At 41.9% G+C, this 18,501-nt stretch overlaps 1 protein-coding gene across 1 annotated transcript in view; it reads left to right on the top strand.

Moving 5' to 3' along the window:
* LOC121284081 (cytoplasmic dynein 2 heavy chain 1) overlaps window positions 1-18,501 on the top strand; it is a 770,821-nt gene that overhangs the window by 463,211 nt on the left and 289,109 nt on the right. Inside the window, exons 73-74 of the mRNA XM_041199129.1 lie at window positions 611-661; window positions 3,086-3,163. Of these exons, the coding sequence (XP_041055063.1) occupies window positions 611-661; window positions 3,086-3,163 (129 nt within the window). The remainder of the gene's footprint in view (window positions 1-610; window positions 662-3,085; window positions 3,164-18,501) is intronic.

Genomic DNA, 18,501 nt, shown 5'->3' with positions numbered 1-18,501 from the left:
GTGGCCACCTGAACCAATAGCATAGTGTCTGTTTTGGACCCTGAAAATGTGAAAAAAAGCTTAGAAATTTCTTCCTCGAAAACTTTTATGTGTATATTAAATGAGAGTCGCTATGGGACACCAATCACCACACCCTTCCATTCCAGAAAACCTCCTTTTAATGCTATCTTTTGGTGTCTGCCTTCCAACCATTTTGTTAGCCATGTCACAGCTTATGAGGATTATCTATTATAGTCCAGCAAACAGCGGCCAACAAGAATGCTTAGTTCTTTTCTTCCTATGGTTGATAATCAACCTTGCTGCTGTCCATGCAATATTTCATTATTTTTTTTTTCCTTTCTCGAAATCCCCCTCAGCAGTTTCAGTTTCTCAGGATTGGTTTGTATTCCACATTTATACATTTTTTTTTATTTGATGTAAAGAGTCTAGAAATCTTTTTGTAAGAAACAATATTACCACCAAAGCACACTGGACAAATGAATGTTTCTAACTCTGCCAAGCTAGAGAAAACCTGTGAAAAATTGTAGTTCATTACTTTCTATATTCAAAAAATGAAGTAAAAATGTAGATTATATAGTTGTATATTTAAACACTACTCTTTCTTTTTAAGGAATGGGATGCTTTTACTGGTTTGATTGTCGGAGATATGCTTCGGAAAACCGTAAGTCTTGATTGTACCATTGGTGCCTTTGTTCTTATTTCTGAATTTCTTAGAGTGAGGTAGGTTTTTTTTCCTCAGCAAGATTCACATGGAGACTGCCAATGGAAAGCAGCCAGTGACCCCAAAGCGCCAATGGGAAGCCCATGTCTATTTTGAGGATCTGGCCTCATGAACGTAGGACTGGTGAACTTTGGATAGAAAACCAGCAACCAAGGGCAGCTAGTTGAATGTGAACTGTTGCAATATCAAGCTCCATCTAGCTGAACCCTAAATGGCATTGGAGCCCCATTGGCATTTGAGGTCTCAAATTAGCTGTACTCCACCCAAGTTATCTATCCCAACGACCATGACAAATTGACAATGGCAGAATGAGATGGTAAGTTTTTTGTCCTGTGATTTTTCGGGTGCTGAGTGAGAAGCCTTAAAATTTTCCCCAGTATACTTCAATCAAAAGCAATTTCTGTTTCCTCACACTCCAACAACTACATTGAGGAAGCTTTTTGCAGTCTGAATTTCATGTGATATATGTAGTAATTTTTGAAAGCTGGACTCCAATAGATCTGTGGAAGACTCATAAAATGTAATTACCATTGAGTTCAAGCAACATTACTGGAGCATCAACAGACATTCATATGACTATTGTACAAAGACAACTGATGAATCCCTTCAACATAAAATGGGACTTCATGTCACTAGTAAAATGCTGGTATGTTTTAAGTCATAGATCTGACCATGTACACTTGCTTGTACAATGGGAAATAAAAACGACCAGTCAGAAGCCATGCTCTTTCTTATACTGTTCTATGCAGTGATAGACTTTTTTTTAAAGGTAAATATATCTCCCATGCTGTTGCACATGATGTGGTCAGGGCCAAGTATATTTGTGAAGTGAAGCAGGGTGAAAAGGAAGGGGATAATTAGACAAAGGGGTGTGAATGGAATGCAATTCTTATTTTAGAGTCATCAATTGTTTTCTTAAATTTCTGTATTTCACTTTATGTTCTTGCTTATAGCTAAATTGAAGATGTTTTTTAAATTTGGAAAGCAGAGGAGTTGGTTGAAGCAAATTAATGTTTCAGCTTTGTAGGGTAGAGAGTTGGGAAATACAAAATAGGCACTACAATGCCATCACTTGCAGGAGGTTGCAATTACACTGACATATTTACATAAACAATTTTCATTATAAATGTGGACATTGGAATCTATAAGGGGAAAAATGGAAACATGTGACATAGATATGAAATTAGGAGGTGAGGCTTAGTTGTGAAATGTGCACATATACTTAGAATTTTTAAACTATTTGGTACAGTTTGCATTGTTATGCTAAAGGCATTGGTCCAGAAATTCTGTGGAGGTACAGCTATGGCTCTAATGGCAGGATACTTCTACAGCTGATCTTTGACATTAACCTTGCTGATGTTTGCTGTGTCTATGGGAGGAGTGTTGGGAATCAGGTCTTTGGCAATGTGGGATACATTTGCAGTTCAGGTGAAGCCTAGACAACCTGGCAAACTGGTTCTCACCCCAACCCTGTCTCTTGCCTCCCCATTTCTTCAGCAGCAACATGAGACCCCAGATTGTTTCAGGGGGCTGTTTTTAAAATGTTTTAAAAAGGACATTTTATTATAAGTGACACTATCTTAAAAGGATAGATGAGCAGAGACTTTGCACAAATCCTTAAAGGTGGCAGGATAAACTGATATGGTTGTTTAAAAGGCATTTTGGTTATTTGGATTTATAAATAGAGGCTTAGACTATAAAAACAAAGAGATCATGCCAGAACTTTACAAATAACTGCTTAGGCCTCATCTGGAGTATTTTGGACAATTCTGGATATCACACTTCAGGAACAATGTAAAGGCCTTGGAAAGGGTACAGAGGAGGCTTACCAGTCTGTTACCAGGGATGAATGACTTCAGTTATGAGAAAAGATTGAAAATATTAGGACTGTTTCCTTGGAACATATAAGTTTAAGAGGTGGCTTTTCGAGATTTCCAAGTTAATGGGAGATCTTGGTAGTGTAGAGAAAAGGTATTCTCACTGGTGAGTGAGTCAATAATCAGATGTCATAGATTTAAAATCATTGGCAAATGATGTACAAAGGGGAGACGAGGAGAAATATTTTTCACTCAAGTTTGTTGGATCTGGAAAGCTTGGCTTTAAAAAAAAAACCGGGAAAGCTGATTCCATAAATAATTTTAAAAAGGAATTAGACAGTACTTGAGAATAAGGAAATTACAAGGTAAAGGACAAAAAGTCATAACTCTTTTTTTCAAAGAGCCAGCACAGACTTGCAGGGTCAAATGGTTCTTTCCATGCTGTAAGTTTTTGTGATTATTCATTTGTTTTTGATTTTTGTATATATAACCAAGAACAGATTTCCAGTATATGCTTGTTTTGACACTTGACACTTCCTGCTTTTAGGATAATCAAAAATCCATACGGCAGTCAATTCCATCTTGGATTGACCAAGAGAGGGCTGGAGCAGTGGCACTCTTAAAGGTACATTTTAAAATTATTTACTGAAAAATCAGATTGCACTTGTGTAATACCTTCCAGAGATAATCTTGAATCTTAAAAACATGTTGCAAACAGAAAAAAACTATTTATAATTTAGACCTCTTTGACTCCTGACTAGTTGCTGCCATAGAAATCCACAATACAAAAGGAGGCCATTCAGCCCATCTTGTCAGCAATAGCCTACAAGTAGACATCCATCCCACTATCCAAGTCTTGGTCAGTAACCTTGTAGGTTACAGCACTTTAAGAACATATTCAATTACTTTTTAAATTATACGAGGGTTTCTGTCTCGCACACTTTCAGTGTGCACTAGATCCCCGCCACCCACTGAGTAAAAGAAATTCCCCTTGAATCCCCTCTAAACTTCCTGTCTCTTACTGTAAAACCATGACCCTGGCATGGACCCATCAACCAAGGGGAATAGGGCCTTCCTGTTCATTGTAAAGAATCCTCCTCATTTTATGTACTTCAACTTTGCCCCTCAGCCTCCTCTGTGCCAAAGAAAGCAACCCTAGCTAATCCAATCTTCAGAACTAAAATTCTCCAGTCTAGGTGACATCCTTGTAAATCTCCTTTCTGCTCTCTTTAGTCTCTCTAATCATATCTTTCCTATAGTGCAGTGACCAGTACTGCATGTAGTACTATGGCCTAACATGTTTTATGCAGTTCCAGCATGACCTACCGCACTTAAATCTGTGCTTAGCTAATAAAGGCAAGTATTCCCTTTGTCAGTTGACTGCCTTATCTACCTCCCTCCGTGGACTGCCACCTTGAGATGGTGGAGAGGCTTATTCGCTCCGAGGATCCCTTGAGTAATGCCATCAGGAGTGCCTTGCTCCTGGTAGGGTCACCCATGGTGGCAAGGTCAGGGGGAGGTGTCAGACAAAATGCAGTCCAAAACGTCCTCAACAACAGAGCAGGTGAAGGAAGACTATGTGTCTCACGGGCTGCCAAGGCAGAAGAAGGCTGCAGTGGAAAGGTGGTCCTGGTCACCATGGTTTGGCACACCACCAAAATCTGATCACTAACCAATCAAGATCGTGTGGACAATGACAATGCCGCAAGGTCCCCATGTTAAACAAAGTCACATGCAGACTTCTGCCAGGGTCCATTTGCCAAATCCTGTGATGGTAGAGGGTGGGTGATTGGAACAGGGGCTGTGAACCTGAGGGCCCATAGTCAAGGATCTGCACACAAGCGACAGGTGCTTGAAGGTCATTAGACATCTGTGTTGGGAGAGAGGTGGCTTTGTGCAAGCAACATCTGTGACTGACCAATCTCTCAGCCCTAAAGCAGGCCGACCAAAGAGAGCAATTCCAAGTGTAGCTCACAACCAATCTGAAAAATCTTCACACTCAACTCAATTTCAGAACAGTGGGATCAAATAAAGTCAGCTTTCTAGACTCCTGTGTCCAGACCATTGGGTCTGACCATCGTTGTCACCAGAACTGGCTCAATTAAAATAATGCTCAAATATGTGACCCCCTCCCGGAACAAAAACGATCAGCCATCAATGCCTGGCAGAACAACCCAAGTTTGCAAGTCAAGAAGTCAGCATTCCAAAGCTCGAGGCTCTCACCCAAAGACAAACCCAGAAGATAAAGGACAAGTGATGGGAAGAGAATGCCCAAGAGGTCCAACAATATGCTGACCATCATGACATATGAAGCTTTTTTGAAGCCATCAGAGCCATCTATAGACCAGGTTCAAATGGACAAAATTCCCATGGCTCACAGGGTAGTGTGTCTACTCTAAAGGCTGAGAATGCCATCCATCAATGCAGAAAAGAATATTTTCAACAACCCCTCAAACATGAATCCACAGTGGCAGCTGATACACTCCAGGCTATCCCTCAATACTCTGAGATAGAATCCATGGGTGAACCAACATTGATGGGAGAGCTGCAACAAGCAATCAAACATGAAAAACAACAAAGCCTGTGGCCCTGATGGTATTCCAGCTGAAGTCACATCAAGACTCCATGCACTCATCCTACAGAATTGGGAGGAAAAATAAATCCGCCCCTCCACTCCAACACCCCCCCCCCCCCCCCCCGCCCCCCCCCGCCCCCTGCCACCACCACCACCACCACCAACCCCCCCCCCCCCCCGACTTCAGGAATGCAACAGTTGTAACCATCTTCAAGAAGGGATAAATTATGCTGTGGAAACGATCAAAGTATTTCCTTCTTGTCCAGAGCAAGGAAAATCATGACACGCATTCTCTTGAATTGCCTATTCCCTATGGCTGGGGAAATGCTCCCAGAGACACTGTGTGACTTTAGATCTTCCAGAGGAACCTCTGACATGGTCTTTGTTGCAAGACAAATCCAACAAAAATGTTAAGAATGTCACCAGGAACTCTTCATTGCATTCATCAACTTGACCAAAGCACTTGACTCAGTAAATCACGAGGCTCTGTGGATTGTGCATCAAAGATTTGGATGTCCAGAAACTTCATCAAAATCCTCCAATGCTTCATGATGATATGGCTGCAACTGTCTTTAATGGGAGATCTGAAACACTTGGCTTGAAAATCCAGACTGGTGTCAAGCAAGGCTGTGTGATGGCCCCCCATGCTATTTACAATCTATCTGATAGTGGCTATTCACCTCATCAAAAATCAACTGTTCTCTGGTGTGAGTAATAATTACTGCCTAGATGGAAAACTCATTAACCTCAGTTGCCTCCATGCCAAAACTAAATTGATCAAAATTGATATACATGAGCTATAGTTAGTGGATGACTGTGGTGCTGTTGTCCACTCTGCATCAGATTTGGAAGCCACTCCCAATCTCTTCAATTCTGCACACAAATGACTTTGCCTGTCCTTGAATGTTGCCAAAACGAAATAGCAGCCCAGACCCGGTCAGCCAAGTATTTCTCCTCTCATACATATTGGAGGAGAGGCTCTGGAGTATGTTGTGCACTTCCCATGCCTTGGCAGACATCTCACTTAAGAGACCACCGTTGACAAGGAGATTCAAGAACAGATCAGCTCAGCCTTTTATAAACTATGGCAGTGAGTGTTTGGCAACAAAGACCTCTGCAAGTCAACAATAGTCCTAGTGTACAGAGCAATTGTTGTCACCACACTCCTGTACTGCAGTGAGACCTTTACTCTCTATCATCGACACAGAAATTATCTCAGCAATGCATCTTCCTAATTCAATGGGAGGACTGTTGAACAAATGCTAGTGTCCTTCTTGAAGCCAGCTCCACAAGCATTCAAGCAAAACTTTTGAAAAATTAATGAGGATGGACAGTGTCTGGATGACCGAAAAGCATCTCACCGCCAGGTCCTGTTTTGTCAACTCTGAAATGGTCAGCGTTCCAGAGAAGGAGAAAGAAAATTCTCAAAGACACTCTGAAGCTCTCCTTGAGATGCGCCAGCTTTGACACTAATGACTGGGAGGAGCTTGCTATCAATTGCTTAAAATGTCAACAACTTGTCATTTATGCTTTGAGTCCAGAAGCCTTACTGATGAGGTAGAGTGGTAGCAGAGAAGCAAAGAAAAGGAAGCAAGTCCTACACTCCAGATCCCACTACCTTGTGGCACGTCCCATGTGCCCAAAAAATCTGTGGGTCGAGAAGTGGCCTCTTCAGACAAATAAAGACTCATGACAGAAACTCGAGATCCTAAATAGACAACATCCTTGAATTGAGAGTCATCAAACAATGATGCTGATGATCTATCTGTCCAGCCACCTTCAGCGATCTGCGGAAATGCACTCCAAGGTCCCTCTGTTCCTCTATGCTTCTCATTATCCTAGCACCTATTGTGTATTCTCTTTCTTAGTTAGCCTTCCCCAAATGTATTCCCTCAAACTGGGCACTTTTCAGAGCCACAAATGATGGTCTTAGGCTTGTTCATGAGTTTGCATGATATAGAGCACAAAATGATCTAATCAGAGTAGCCATTATCCTGCAAGATGCCTTTGAAGCGCCCTATTTCAGCATCAAGCTTGCATGGTGAGCAAATGGCTCAGGCCGTATATACAAGATTGCCGAGAAGATCAATCCTATTGCGTGTGGAACTGTAAGAATTCCAACGCACATATTGACCAGTGAAGGTTCCTTGCGGTAGACTGTGGTAGAGAACACGCTGGCATATTTCTCAACTAGTACATCATGGGAGGGGAGTTCATTTGACTGCTCCATTTCAAAGGTGAATTTGAGTGCAGGATGGAACCCAATAAGACATGTAAATAAATTATTACAGGCAGCTTCAGATTTAAATATAGCAAATGTAACATCCACATATCAGAAATATGCGAAGGGCAGGAGGTTAGATGTCATTCCATCGAAGGCACGTTTTTCAAGGAACCCGACAAAGATGTTTGCAAGGACTGGGCCGAGAGAGGATCCCATGGCAACACAATCTATTTGGGCATACATGGTGTCATTAAAACTGAACTCAACTGTGCAAGTTGCCAAGTTCATAAGTTCAGTGACTATTGATTCATGCAATGGTGGCATGTCTAGATCACCATGATAATAGTGCAAGATGCAAAGCTTAGATGTGTCTCACTTTTCAGCAACACTTTGCCTAATAGTTGAGAATCAATTGTTTTCTGCTGATTCCATAATAAGACTTTTTAATTTATTTTTTGTACATTTTTAATGTTGGATATTGCTGAAAACAGACATGTTGCCAAATCTTTCATCTTGAACTGATCAGAACCAAATGCATGAATGCCAACTTTGAGGCAATTGCAATCATTTACACTATAGGAGGAAGGGGTGCTGATTAGTTGGCAAGTTGACTCTGATTGGCCAAAGTGTTGCTATGGCGAAAGCAACAGGGAACTGTAGGTTCGCTAAGCTCCCAGGTAATTCAAAAAAGGCTGGGAGCTTGGGGAGCCCATTGTTCCTCGATGCTTTCTCCATGTCAATGCCTTGGCCAATCAGAGTTGAATTGCAAGCCAATTAGCACCCTTTTCTCTTGTAACTTAAGTTTTTGTGATTGTTGGAAATTTGGAGTTCTTGCATTTGTCCTGAGAAAAGCAAGATGGAAAACTTTGGCAACGTATCTCTCTTTTCTTATTCAATATTCAAGTTCTAGACTACCAAGTGACCATTTTGAATGTTAATATCCAGAAAATTCTTTAATGTTCTTCCTGAGGTTTGTAAACATCTGATGATTTCTGTGTGAAGGTTAAGAGCTGTAACTTGGCCCAGAAATGCATAAAGTGCTTTTATGTGAATTTTAAGTTTCCTCCCTTTTACTTATTTTTTTTCCTCATTTTGATGGCTGATCTATTCAGCCCAATAAAACCTATTTAACACCACTTTGCAATTCAGAATGAAAAGGTTAGATTGACCTTGAAATGTTAAAAGTGCTCAATTAATTATTGTTCTAAGGCATTCAAAATCAGTTAAATCTTAGTACAGCAAATTTATTTATATTGCTGACAAGTAAGCACATCCCTTTAAATGCTTCCTGATGATTAAGTAAGTTAGGGAAGAGCTGAGCTATGCAAACCACCACCGTCCTAAATTTAATTCTGCATCTGTGCTGAGTTAGCTTTAGCTGATCTCAGACAGGCTGGCAGTAGCACTATAATTGGTCTTCATGTTCCAGTTAGAAAAGGAAAATTTGGCCATGATTCCTGTTCCTGATCAATATCCAGACAACCTTTGCTTGAAATGTATGTATGGATTGGACAAGGCTATAATGACTCCTGTGATTGAATGGCCTGCCCACACTCACCATTATGGTTCACATATAAGGAAGAAGAAGAAAAATTTGCATTTATATAGGGCTGGATTTAAAGCAGCCCACCATGATGGAAAAGCGTGGCGACCATGCCACTGCAGGAGAGGCCACATACCAGTCTCCTGGCAGCGAGAGAATCCCCAGCGAATAAGTTGGAGGCAGGAACAAGCCCATGGGGGAAATTAGGCTCATTATTGAGCCAGTTGATACCAATTCTCCCTGAGTCCACAGGAATTTAGTGGGTTTGCCTGTGGCCTTCTGGGCAGGGGACCCTCTTTCAAAGGCATTTACTGCCTGATCGCAGGATTTGACCTCGAACAGCGGGGTAGCCGCTGAAAATCAGCTCGCTGTCCTTGCCTCTGATCTCCTTGCCCACCCTCTCCCCTGAGCCCCTGCCGTGGCCCCAATCTTGCCCTCACCTTTGCCTCTTTGACCTGGGACCCTCTGGGATCCTAGACCTCTTCCTGTGTGAATTATAGGCAGCAGCCACGGCTTTTGGCTTCTGATTTGCCTGCAGCTCTCAGCAGTTGGGATTTCCACATCGCAGGATCCTGAATCCTGGGAAGACCCAACACTTGCCAGTTAAGACGGAATACTTGTAAATCAAGAGGTGAAAGAGAAGGAGGAACTTAAAACAATTATAATCAACAAGGAAAGAGTATAAAGGAATCTATCGGAACGAATGTCTGAAAAGTTCCCAGGACCTGATGGACTTCATGTTAGAATTTTAAAAGAAGTGGCTGCAGAGATAGTAGATGCATTGGTTGTAATTTTCCAAATTACAGATTCTGGAAAGGTCCCATCAGATTGGAAAATAGCGAATACGAATCTCCTATTCAAGAAAGAAAGGAGACTGAAAGCAGAAAACTATATTCCAGTTAGCTTAACATCTGTCATATGGAAATTGTTGAATCTATTATTAAGTAAGTTATAGCAGGGCAATTGAAAAACCTCAATGCAATCAGGCAGAGTCAACATGGTTTTGTGAAACAGAAATCATACTTAACTAATTTATTGGACTTCATTGAGGAACTTTTCCAAGTCCTTGATGATGTTGAGTTTTTTGAGTGCTGTTGGAGCTGCATCCATCTAGACAAGTGGGGAGTATTCCATCATACTCCTGACTTGTGCCTTGTAGATGGTGGACAAGCTCTGGGGAGTCGGGAGGCCAGGGGAATAGATGTTGAGAAGGAGTTTTCTGGAGAGGCTAGAACTCGGGGGTACAGTTTAGAAATAAGGGCCTCCTATTTAAGACAGAGATGAGGGGACTTTTTTTTCCTTTGAGGGTTGTTAATTTGTGGAAATCTCTTCCCCAGAGAGCAGTGGAGCCAGGGTCATTCAATATTTTTAAGGCTGAGTTAGATAGATTCTTGATTGACAGTGGTGTCAAAGGGTACAAGGTTGGTAGAAAATTAAAGTTGAGGCCACATCAGAACAGCCATGATCTTATCATATAGTGGAGCAGAATTGAGGGGTCAAATGGCCTACTCCTGCTCCCAGTTTGTATGTTCATATGTATGTTCTGTTGCTCTTCCCCTTGCTCACCAAGGCGAACTTCCACAAAGCTCTCCCGCCTTAACCCTGCATTTCTATACTATCTCCCATCGTGCTCTATCCAATCAACTTCTTTTCCTTTCCCCCTCCCTTTCATCATTCTTTTCTTCTAATACTTGGCCTTTTCCCCCTTTCAAACGACCACCCCAACTCCAACATGCCATTCCTCTCCAAAGTCATCGAAAGTCATTTTGCAAACCCATGCCAAATTTTCTTGCAACTGCATGTTAGAATCTTTCCAGTCAGTTTCTGATTCCTGTCAACGTACTGAAACTAATCAAATTCACAGGTGACATCCTTTGCGACTCTAACCATGGTGCAACATCTCTTCTTGTTCTTGATCTCTCTGCAACATTTGGCATGGTCATGCCATCCTCCTTTGTCTAGTTCTTTCTTGGTTCCATTTGAACATATCCAATTAAACATATCCAATCAAAGCCAGAGCATCTCCACCAATGGCTTTCCTTCCTGCCCTGCTCTGTTAGCTCTGGAGTCCCCAAGATCTGTCCTTCTCTTTGTCTTCCTCATCTACGTGCTGCACCTTGGCAACATCTTCTGAAGGCATGGGGTCAGCTTCTGTCTGCTGACGACAACAGGCTCTACCTCTCCACTACAACTCTTGAACATTTCACTGCCTCTGCGTTGTCAAGCCTGTTATTGCGACATCCATTCTTGGCAGACCCTCAATTTTCTCCAATTAAACATTCGGAAGACCAAAGACATCGTAGTTGGGCCCCGCCATAAACTCTGTAACTACGAGATCACCAACATTGTCCTTTATAATTTATTTTCACCCCTCAGCCTAATTTAAACTGCAAAAAAGCTTTTTCTGCCAAAAAATATACTGTTTTATGTACTCAACCAATTAACGCAAACTGGAGGAACAGCACCTCCTCTTTGATTAGGCATTTTACAGCCTTCTGGGCTAAATATGAGATCAATAACTTCAGACCATGAACTCGCTCCTGCATCTTTTACCTGTTTTTTAACCTAATGTTTTTCTTTTCATTTATTTTTAAAAATCCTTTTTTCTCCTTTTTCCCCAACACAACCCATGCTGCCCCCCCCCACCGGGCCATCTGTCACTTGTTTCTGTGCTGTGCTTTCACAGAGCACCGACTCTTGTTTTGCTATTAACACATTTTGCTACATTACCTTTATTTCACTATCAGCACCTTTAGTTTCTAACACTCCGTTTGCCTTGTGTCCATGACATCTTTTCTCCTTAGCTCCCACCTATCTCTGATCTTCTATTTTGCTCCACCCCCTCTTAGCAGGATAAAATCCATCATATTTCTACTTCTCTTGAGCTCTGCAGAAGAGTCATACGGACTTGAAGTGTTAACCCTGTTTCTCTCTCCACAGATGCTGCCAGACCTGCTGAGTTTTTCCAGCATTTTCTGTTTTCATAACCCAAATTTTAGTTTTCCTCGAAATAATTTATGTTTCTGGATGATTTATTAAATGCAGAATGCTGTTTTATAACAGCTAATTATGAATTGTACCTTCCGTATGATAATCACATTGTACATTATAATATAAATTATACAGGGATTAGTGAAATTGTATAGCTCTTACACTAAGCCCTTTGGTGGCAGTTGCAAAAATGCAGCAAAAAGCTGTTGGTGGATGTTAATGCCAGCACATGTGAAATACCTCCACTGGACAGTCTCACATCATTGCTGTTCAGCTTTATTTTAATATTTTTAAAAAGTATTAAAGCAGCCAACTGCGATGCCATTTTATTAATGCAGGAGCACAGGGACCTGGGTGTATATGTGCATAAGTAATTAATGGTGGCAGGACAGGTGGAGAGAGCAGTTAATAAAGCATACAGTATTCTAGGCTTTATTAATAGGGACATAGAGTACAAGAGCAAGGAGTTTATGCTGAACTTGTATAAGACACTAACTAGACCTCAGCTGGATTATTGTGTACAGTTCTGGGCACCATACTTTAGGAAGGATGTGAACGCATTGGAGAGAGTGAAGAAGAGGTTTACAAGAGTGGGCCCAGTTGGGACTGTTCTTCTTGGAGAGGAGAAGGCTAAGAGGAGATTTGATAGGTGTGTTCAAAATCATGGACAGAGTAGGAAATGAGCAAGTGATCCCACTTGTAAAAGGATCAAAAATGAGAGGACGTAGATTTAAAGTGATTTGCAAAAAAACAAATGTGATGTGAGAAAAAACTTTTTCACACAGCGAGTGGTTCGGGTCTGGAATGCACTGCCTGTAAGTATGGTGGAAGCAGGTTCATTTGAGGCAGTCAAGAGGGCGTTAGATGATTACTTGAATAGAAACAATGTGCAGGGTTACGGGAAAAGGCAGGAGAATAACAATTAGTCAAAATGGCCATTTGGATAGCTGGTGCAGACATGATGGGCCAAATGGCTTCCTTCTGCATCCTAATAATTCTGTGATATTTTTATCAAAAGGAACAGGCTGACTGTAGTTTTACCTTATCTGAATTGGTATAAAAATGAATTCCTCAACAGCAGTCAGAGGCTGCAGATGTTGTACACCAAGGGCTGAATTTTCTTGTTGGAGGTAGGGACTAGGAGACAGGACTAACCTTGCCATTCCCATCTCACCTTTGTCTCAAGCTTGTTGATAGGCAGGAACTTCCGGGGGTCCAGGCTTAACTCAGGAGTGCAGGCAAGCTGATCCAGAGGAGGCATGTTAAAAAGCCCATGTTATTTCTCAAAAATTCTCGAGCCCAGTGCTTCTGAGGCAATCAGCGGCTTGGCTGTATACAGCTGAGCCTTCTGACCACTTTAAATTCCCCTCAACCACCCCCCCCTCATCCCTCACCCTCATTCCCTTCAACTCAGGCTGCACCCTCACTCATATTTACTTGATGAAAAGAATTCACAAACCCTATTATTACGGTTGGAAGTTGTTGAATGGCCCATAAAACTCTTGAAGTAAACAGACTCTTCAAAGCAGCTGTACAAACAATGTGAGGCACTTGTGAAAGGATTAGGCAGTTAGATTGCAGCCAAGAGCCCATAAAACCCCCTGAGTAAACAAACAGACTCTTCAAAGCAGCTGGACAATCAATGTGAGGCACTTGTGAAAAGATTAGGCAGTTGGATTACAGCCAAGAGTGAATAAACCTCCCTAAGTAAACAAACAGATATTTGACTCCATTTTAAGAAGTGAATAGACTGAATACTTAAAAGCAATGGGAAAAGATTGAACATTTACACTTAGTTATCATGCTAGGCTACCCTTTCAATAGTATTAAATGTACTTTTCCTTTTTACCCATTAGCTGAACTGTTTTTTAACTCATCTAAAGACTTCTTCCACAATTACAATGTTGTTCTTTTACTTGATAATCTGACAAATACATTTTTTAAGGGGTGGCCGTAACTCACCATACGGAACATAGGCACAACTCATGCTACACCAATTAATGATAAACTGTAAAGGTGGAAGGAACCATTTCACTTAGCTTTTAAACTCTTTCTGCCTCCAGTCCATGGGTCACAGACTCATGCAGCTGGTATTAAACCCAAGAGCTGCTAAAGTCTGGCCACCTCCATGTGAAAATTAAAGAACTTAACTGGGACATGCTTTCAATGAGCTCACAATACAGTCAGTTTCACCTTGCAATGGAGTGGCTTGGTTCCAGGCCTCCCTGCCCCACACCCAAATAAACGGCTGAGAACAAGAATGGAGGTGCAACCTCTGACTGCCCCACTTGGCAGCCATTTTTTTGGCCCTGCCTCCATTTTATCAAAAGTAGGACCGTAAGAATCTGACCCTAAGTATGCAGTTTAGCGCATTAATATGGAGTTTTAATATTCCATCCCACAGTGGTGTAATTAAGCAGTGTAGTGCTTACATGATACTCCAAATCTGTCAATGCTATACTAATAAGTGAAATATGACAGCATAAAACTGCAACATTATGGAAATGTATAATCATACAGCTCACAAGAAACAGAATGTATGCATAAAGATCTATTAGAATCTATACCCATTCTCTCCAATATTCACATATCACTTTGAAGTAACAATAAAGAGTATTATATCCATCTCAGCTATGATGTTTTCTTTACCAAGAAAAATAGGAAGTTAAAAATCCTTATTTTTGGTGGATGAACAATTATGGTCTCCCTCAAGGTGATAAATAAAGGCCACCAGTGATATTGAATAACTACTGCATGACATAGACCAATAAAAATAACATTTTCTAGCATTGAAAGCATTAAGTTTTCTACTTGTATGTTTATAAGTCATTTCTGCAAGCCCTGATTGTTAATCTGAGAAACAACATGGATCTGTTGATAACTATTTTGCCATGGTGCAAAGATCTCGGGCATCCCACAAGTTGTGAATGCTGAGAATGTTCCAAATGCTGAGTTTGTGCTATTAGTGTCTTACAGCCTTTCCAGCACTAATCACATATCTGCTGCGCCTCTGGCCCTGGAGCAACTATAGTATCCTCCTAATGCTGTAGCTGATTTAAAATGACAATATTTTCTCTATGTTGGCTGTACAAAATCATAAACCTGTTTAAAAAGAATGCATTGACAATTTTGTATTATTTAATACAGGGAGGAATCATCCTTCACAGTAAACATTGTATTTTCCCACCACACAATATTACAGCCCCCTACAGATCAGTGGATATGTCAACTGTAGTTCAGTTAGGAGTATTATCTTTTCTGAGTCAGAAGGCTGTGGGTTCAAGGCCCACTCCAGCCCTTGAGTTGTGACGGCCAATGTGCTTTTGGGCAAAAAAAAAAATTAACTTGGGGTGATAGCCCCTTAGGTTTCTCTAGGATCGGATTTCCGGTAAAACAGCTGGCCTTCAGTAACTGATAATGTGACCAGGTTGCCTGAGAGATAAATAACAGAGAAAAAGGATCAGCAAGATAATTATAGGGATGAGTAGATTGTGCATGTGTGGTTCTGTATTCAAGCAGTTTTTAGTTTTGACTTTTTAGTTTAGAACAAGCTGGAGTGAATGAAACATCTCTTTCAAGGATGATTCAGTCGAAATCTTGTGTGTTGACTGAAAGAGCTTAAAACTCTTGACAAATGAAAGACTCATAATGGTGAGTTGGATGCCTGGTATAACAAAGTTGATAAGAAAGAGAGAGGGAGAGAGCATTAGATACAAGCCACCAGATTTAAAGAATATTAGAACCAGGAGAGTTCTGACCCAAGTTGGCTACACTGAAGATGCTAGAGACAGCTCTATTGAATGTGGAGTCTGCAATGGTAGGATGGTGGAGGAAATTTGAAGGGGTAACCTTACCAGAATTAAGCAGTAGGCCCAAGAAATTTGAACCCACATACAAATTCTCAAAGTCGTGCTCAGGCCAAATGGTTAATCTTTCAATTTTTGATAAGTATGTAACTTGAGTTTTTGAGGTGTAAGTCAAATGGATGTAGAAAGAAAGTGGAGTTAAGACGTTCATAATTGTATTCATGTAGTTAATAGTATACACGTTCTTTGATTTTTGTGTGGTAAAATAATTTTTATTGAAGCCACAAGATTCAAGGTTTAATTCTCTTAGTAAATACCTGGGTTTTCAGATTTTAAAAACAAAATAAACATGTTACTGTTCTCTACCTAGACCGTAACAGATCACAAAATCAAACCTGACACTCCAGTGCAGTAACGAGAGAGTGCTGCACTGTCAGAGGATGAGATGCTAAACCGAGGCCTCACCTACCCTCTAAGATGGGCAGAGAAGATTCTATGGCAAAGAACAGCAGGGGAGTTATTCCTGGTGTTTTTTTAAAATTAACTTACGGGATATGCGTGTCGCTGGCTAGGCCAGCATTTATTGCCCATCCCTAATTGCCTTTGAGAAGGTGATGGTGAGCTGCCGTCTTGAACTTCAGCAGTCCCTGAGGCGTAAGTACACCCACAGTGCTATTAGGGAAGGAGTTCCACGATTTTGACCCAGCAGCAGTAAAGGAACGGTGATATATTTCCAATTCAGGATGGTGAGTGGCTTTTAGTGGTATTTCCTGGTGGGGGTGGTGCTCCCATGTGTCTGCTCTCCTTGTCCTTATTCATCGTGGGTTGGAAGGTTCTGTCTAAGGAGCCTTGGTGAATTCCTGCAGTGTGTCTTGTAGTTGGTACACACTGTTGCTACTGGTGTTCGGTGGTGGAGGGAGTGAATGTTTGTGATTGAGGAGCCAATCAAGCAGGCTGCTTTGTCTTGGACGGTGTCAAGCTTCTTGAGTGTTATGGCAGCTGCATTCAAGTGAAGAGTAATCGATCACACTCCTGACTTGTGCCTTGGAGATGGTGGACATGCTTTGGGGAATCAGGAAATTAGTTGCTCGCAGCAGGATTCCTAGCTTCTGACCTGCTCTTGTATTCACGGTATTATTATGGCTAGTCCAGCTCAGTCAATGATAACCCCCAGGATGTTGAAAGTGGGGGATTCAGTGATGGTAATGCCAGTGAATGCCCAGGAGCGATGGTTAGATCCTCTCTTGTTGAGAATGGTCATTGTCTGGAACTCATGTGGCATGAATGTTGCTTGCGACTTGTCAACTCAAGCCTGGATATTATCCAGGTCTTGCTGCATTTGGACATAGACTGCTTCAGTATCTGAGGAGTTGTGAATGGTGCTGAATATTGTTCAATCATCAGCAAACTTCCCCTCTCCTAACCTTATAATGGAAGGAAGGTCATTGATGAGACAGCTGAAGAAGGTTGGGCTGAGGACACTATCCTGAGGAACTCCTGCAATGATGTCCTGGAACTGAGATGATTGACCTCCAACAACCACGACCATTTTCCTTTATGCTAGGTATGAATCCAATGAGCGGCGAGTTTTCTCCCTGATTCCCATTGACTCCAGTTTTGCGAGGGCTCCTTGATGCCACACTCAGTCAAATGCTGTCTTGACATCAAGGGCAGTCACTCTCATCTCATCTCTGGAGTTCAACTCCTTAGTCCATGTTTAACAAAGGTTGTAATAAGGTCAGGAGTGGAGTGACAGAATCTAAACTGAGCATCAGTGAGCAGGTTATTGCTAAGCCAGTGCCGCTTGATAGCACTGTTGATGACCCTTTCCATCACTTTACTGACAATTAAGAGTAGGCTGATGGATCGGTAATTGGCCGGGTAGGATTTGTCCTGCTTTTTGCGTGCAGGACATACCTAGGCAATTTTCCACATTGCCTGGTAGATGCCCGCATTGTCAGGCCCCATTGCCTTTGCGGTATATGGTGCCTTCAGTCGTTTCTTGATATCATGTGGTGTGAATTAAATTGGCTGAAGACTGGCATCTGTGATGCTGGGGACCTCTGGAGGAGGCCGAAATGGATCATCCACTCTGTATTCCTGACTGAAGATTGTTCCGAAGGCTTTAGCCTTAGCTTTTGCAATGATGTGCTGGGCCCTTCCATCATTGAGGATGGGGGTATTTGAGGAGCCTCCTCCTCCAGTGAGTTGTTAAATTGTCCACCACTGTTCAGGACTGGATGTGGCGGGACTGCAGACCTTCGATCTGATCTTTTGGTTGTGGAATTGCTTAGCTCTGTCTATCACTTGCTGCTTATGCTGTTTGGCATGCATGTAGTCTGTGTTGTAGCTTCACCAGGTTGACACCTCATTTTTTTGGTATGCCTGGTGCTGCTCCTGGCGTGCCCTCCTGTACTCTTAATTGAACCTGGGTTGATCCTCTGGCTTGATGGTGATAGTTGAGTGGGGGATATGTTGAGCCACACGGTTCCAGATTGTGGTTGAGTACAATTCTGTTGCTGCTGATGGCCTACAGTGCCTCATGGATGCCCCGTCTTGAGTTGCTGGATCTATTCGAAATCTATCCCATTTCACATTGTGGTAGTGCCACACAACACGATGCGGGGTATCCTCAATGTGAAGATGGGACTTCGCCTCCACAATAACGGTGTGGTGGCCACTCTTACTGACACTGCCTTGTACAGATGCATATGCAGCAGGCAGGTTGGTGAGGATGAGGTCAAGTATGTTTTTCCCTCTTGTTGGTTCCATCACCAAATGCTGCATACCCAGTCTAGCAGCTATGTCCTTTAGGACTCAGTCA

This window comes from Carcharodon carcharias, chromosome 11, assembly GCF_017639515.1.
Source record: "Carcharodon carcharias isolate sCarCar2 chromosome 11, sCarCar2.pri, whole genome shotgun sequence".
Taxonomy (NCBI): Eukaryota; Metazoa; Chordata; class Chondrichthyes; order Lamniformes; family Lamnidae; genus Carcharodon; species Carcharodon carcharias.
The sequence above is the reverse complement of the archived record's forward strand: the minus strand, read 5'-3'. Positions and strand labels throughout refer to the sequence as shown.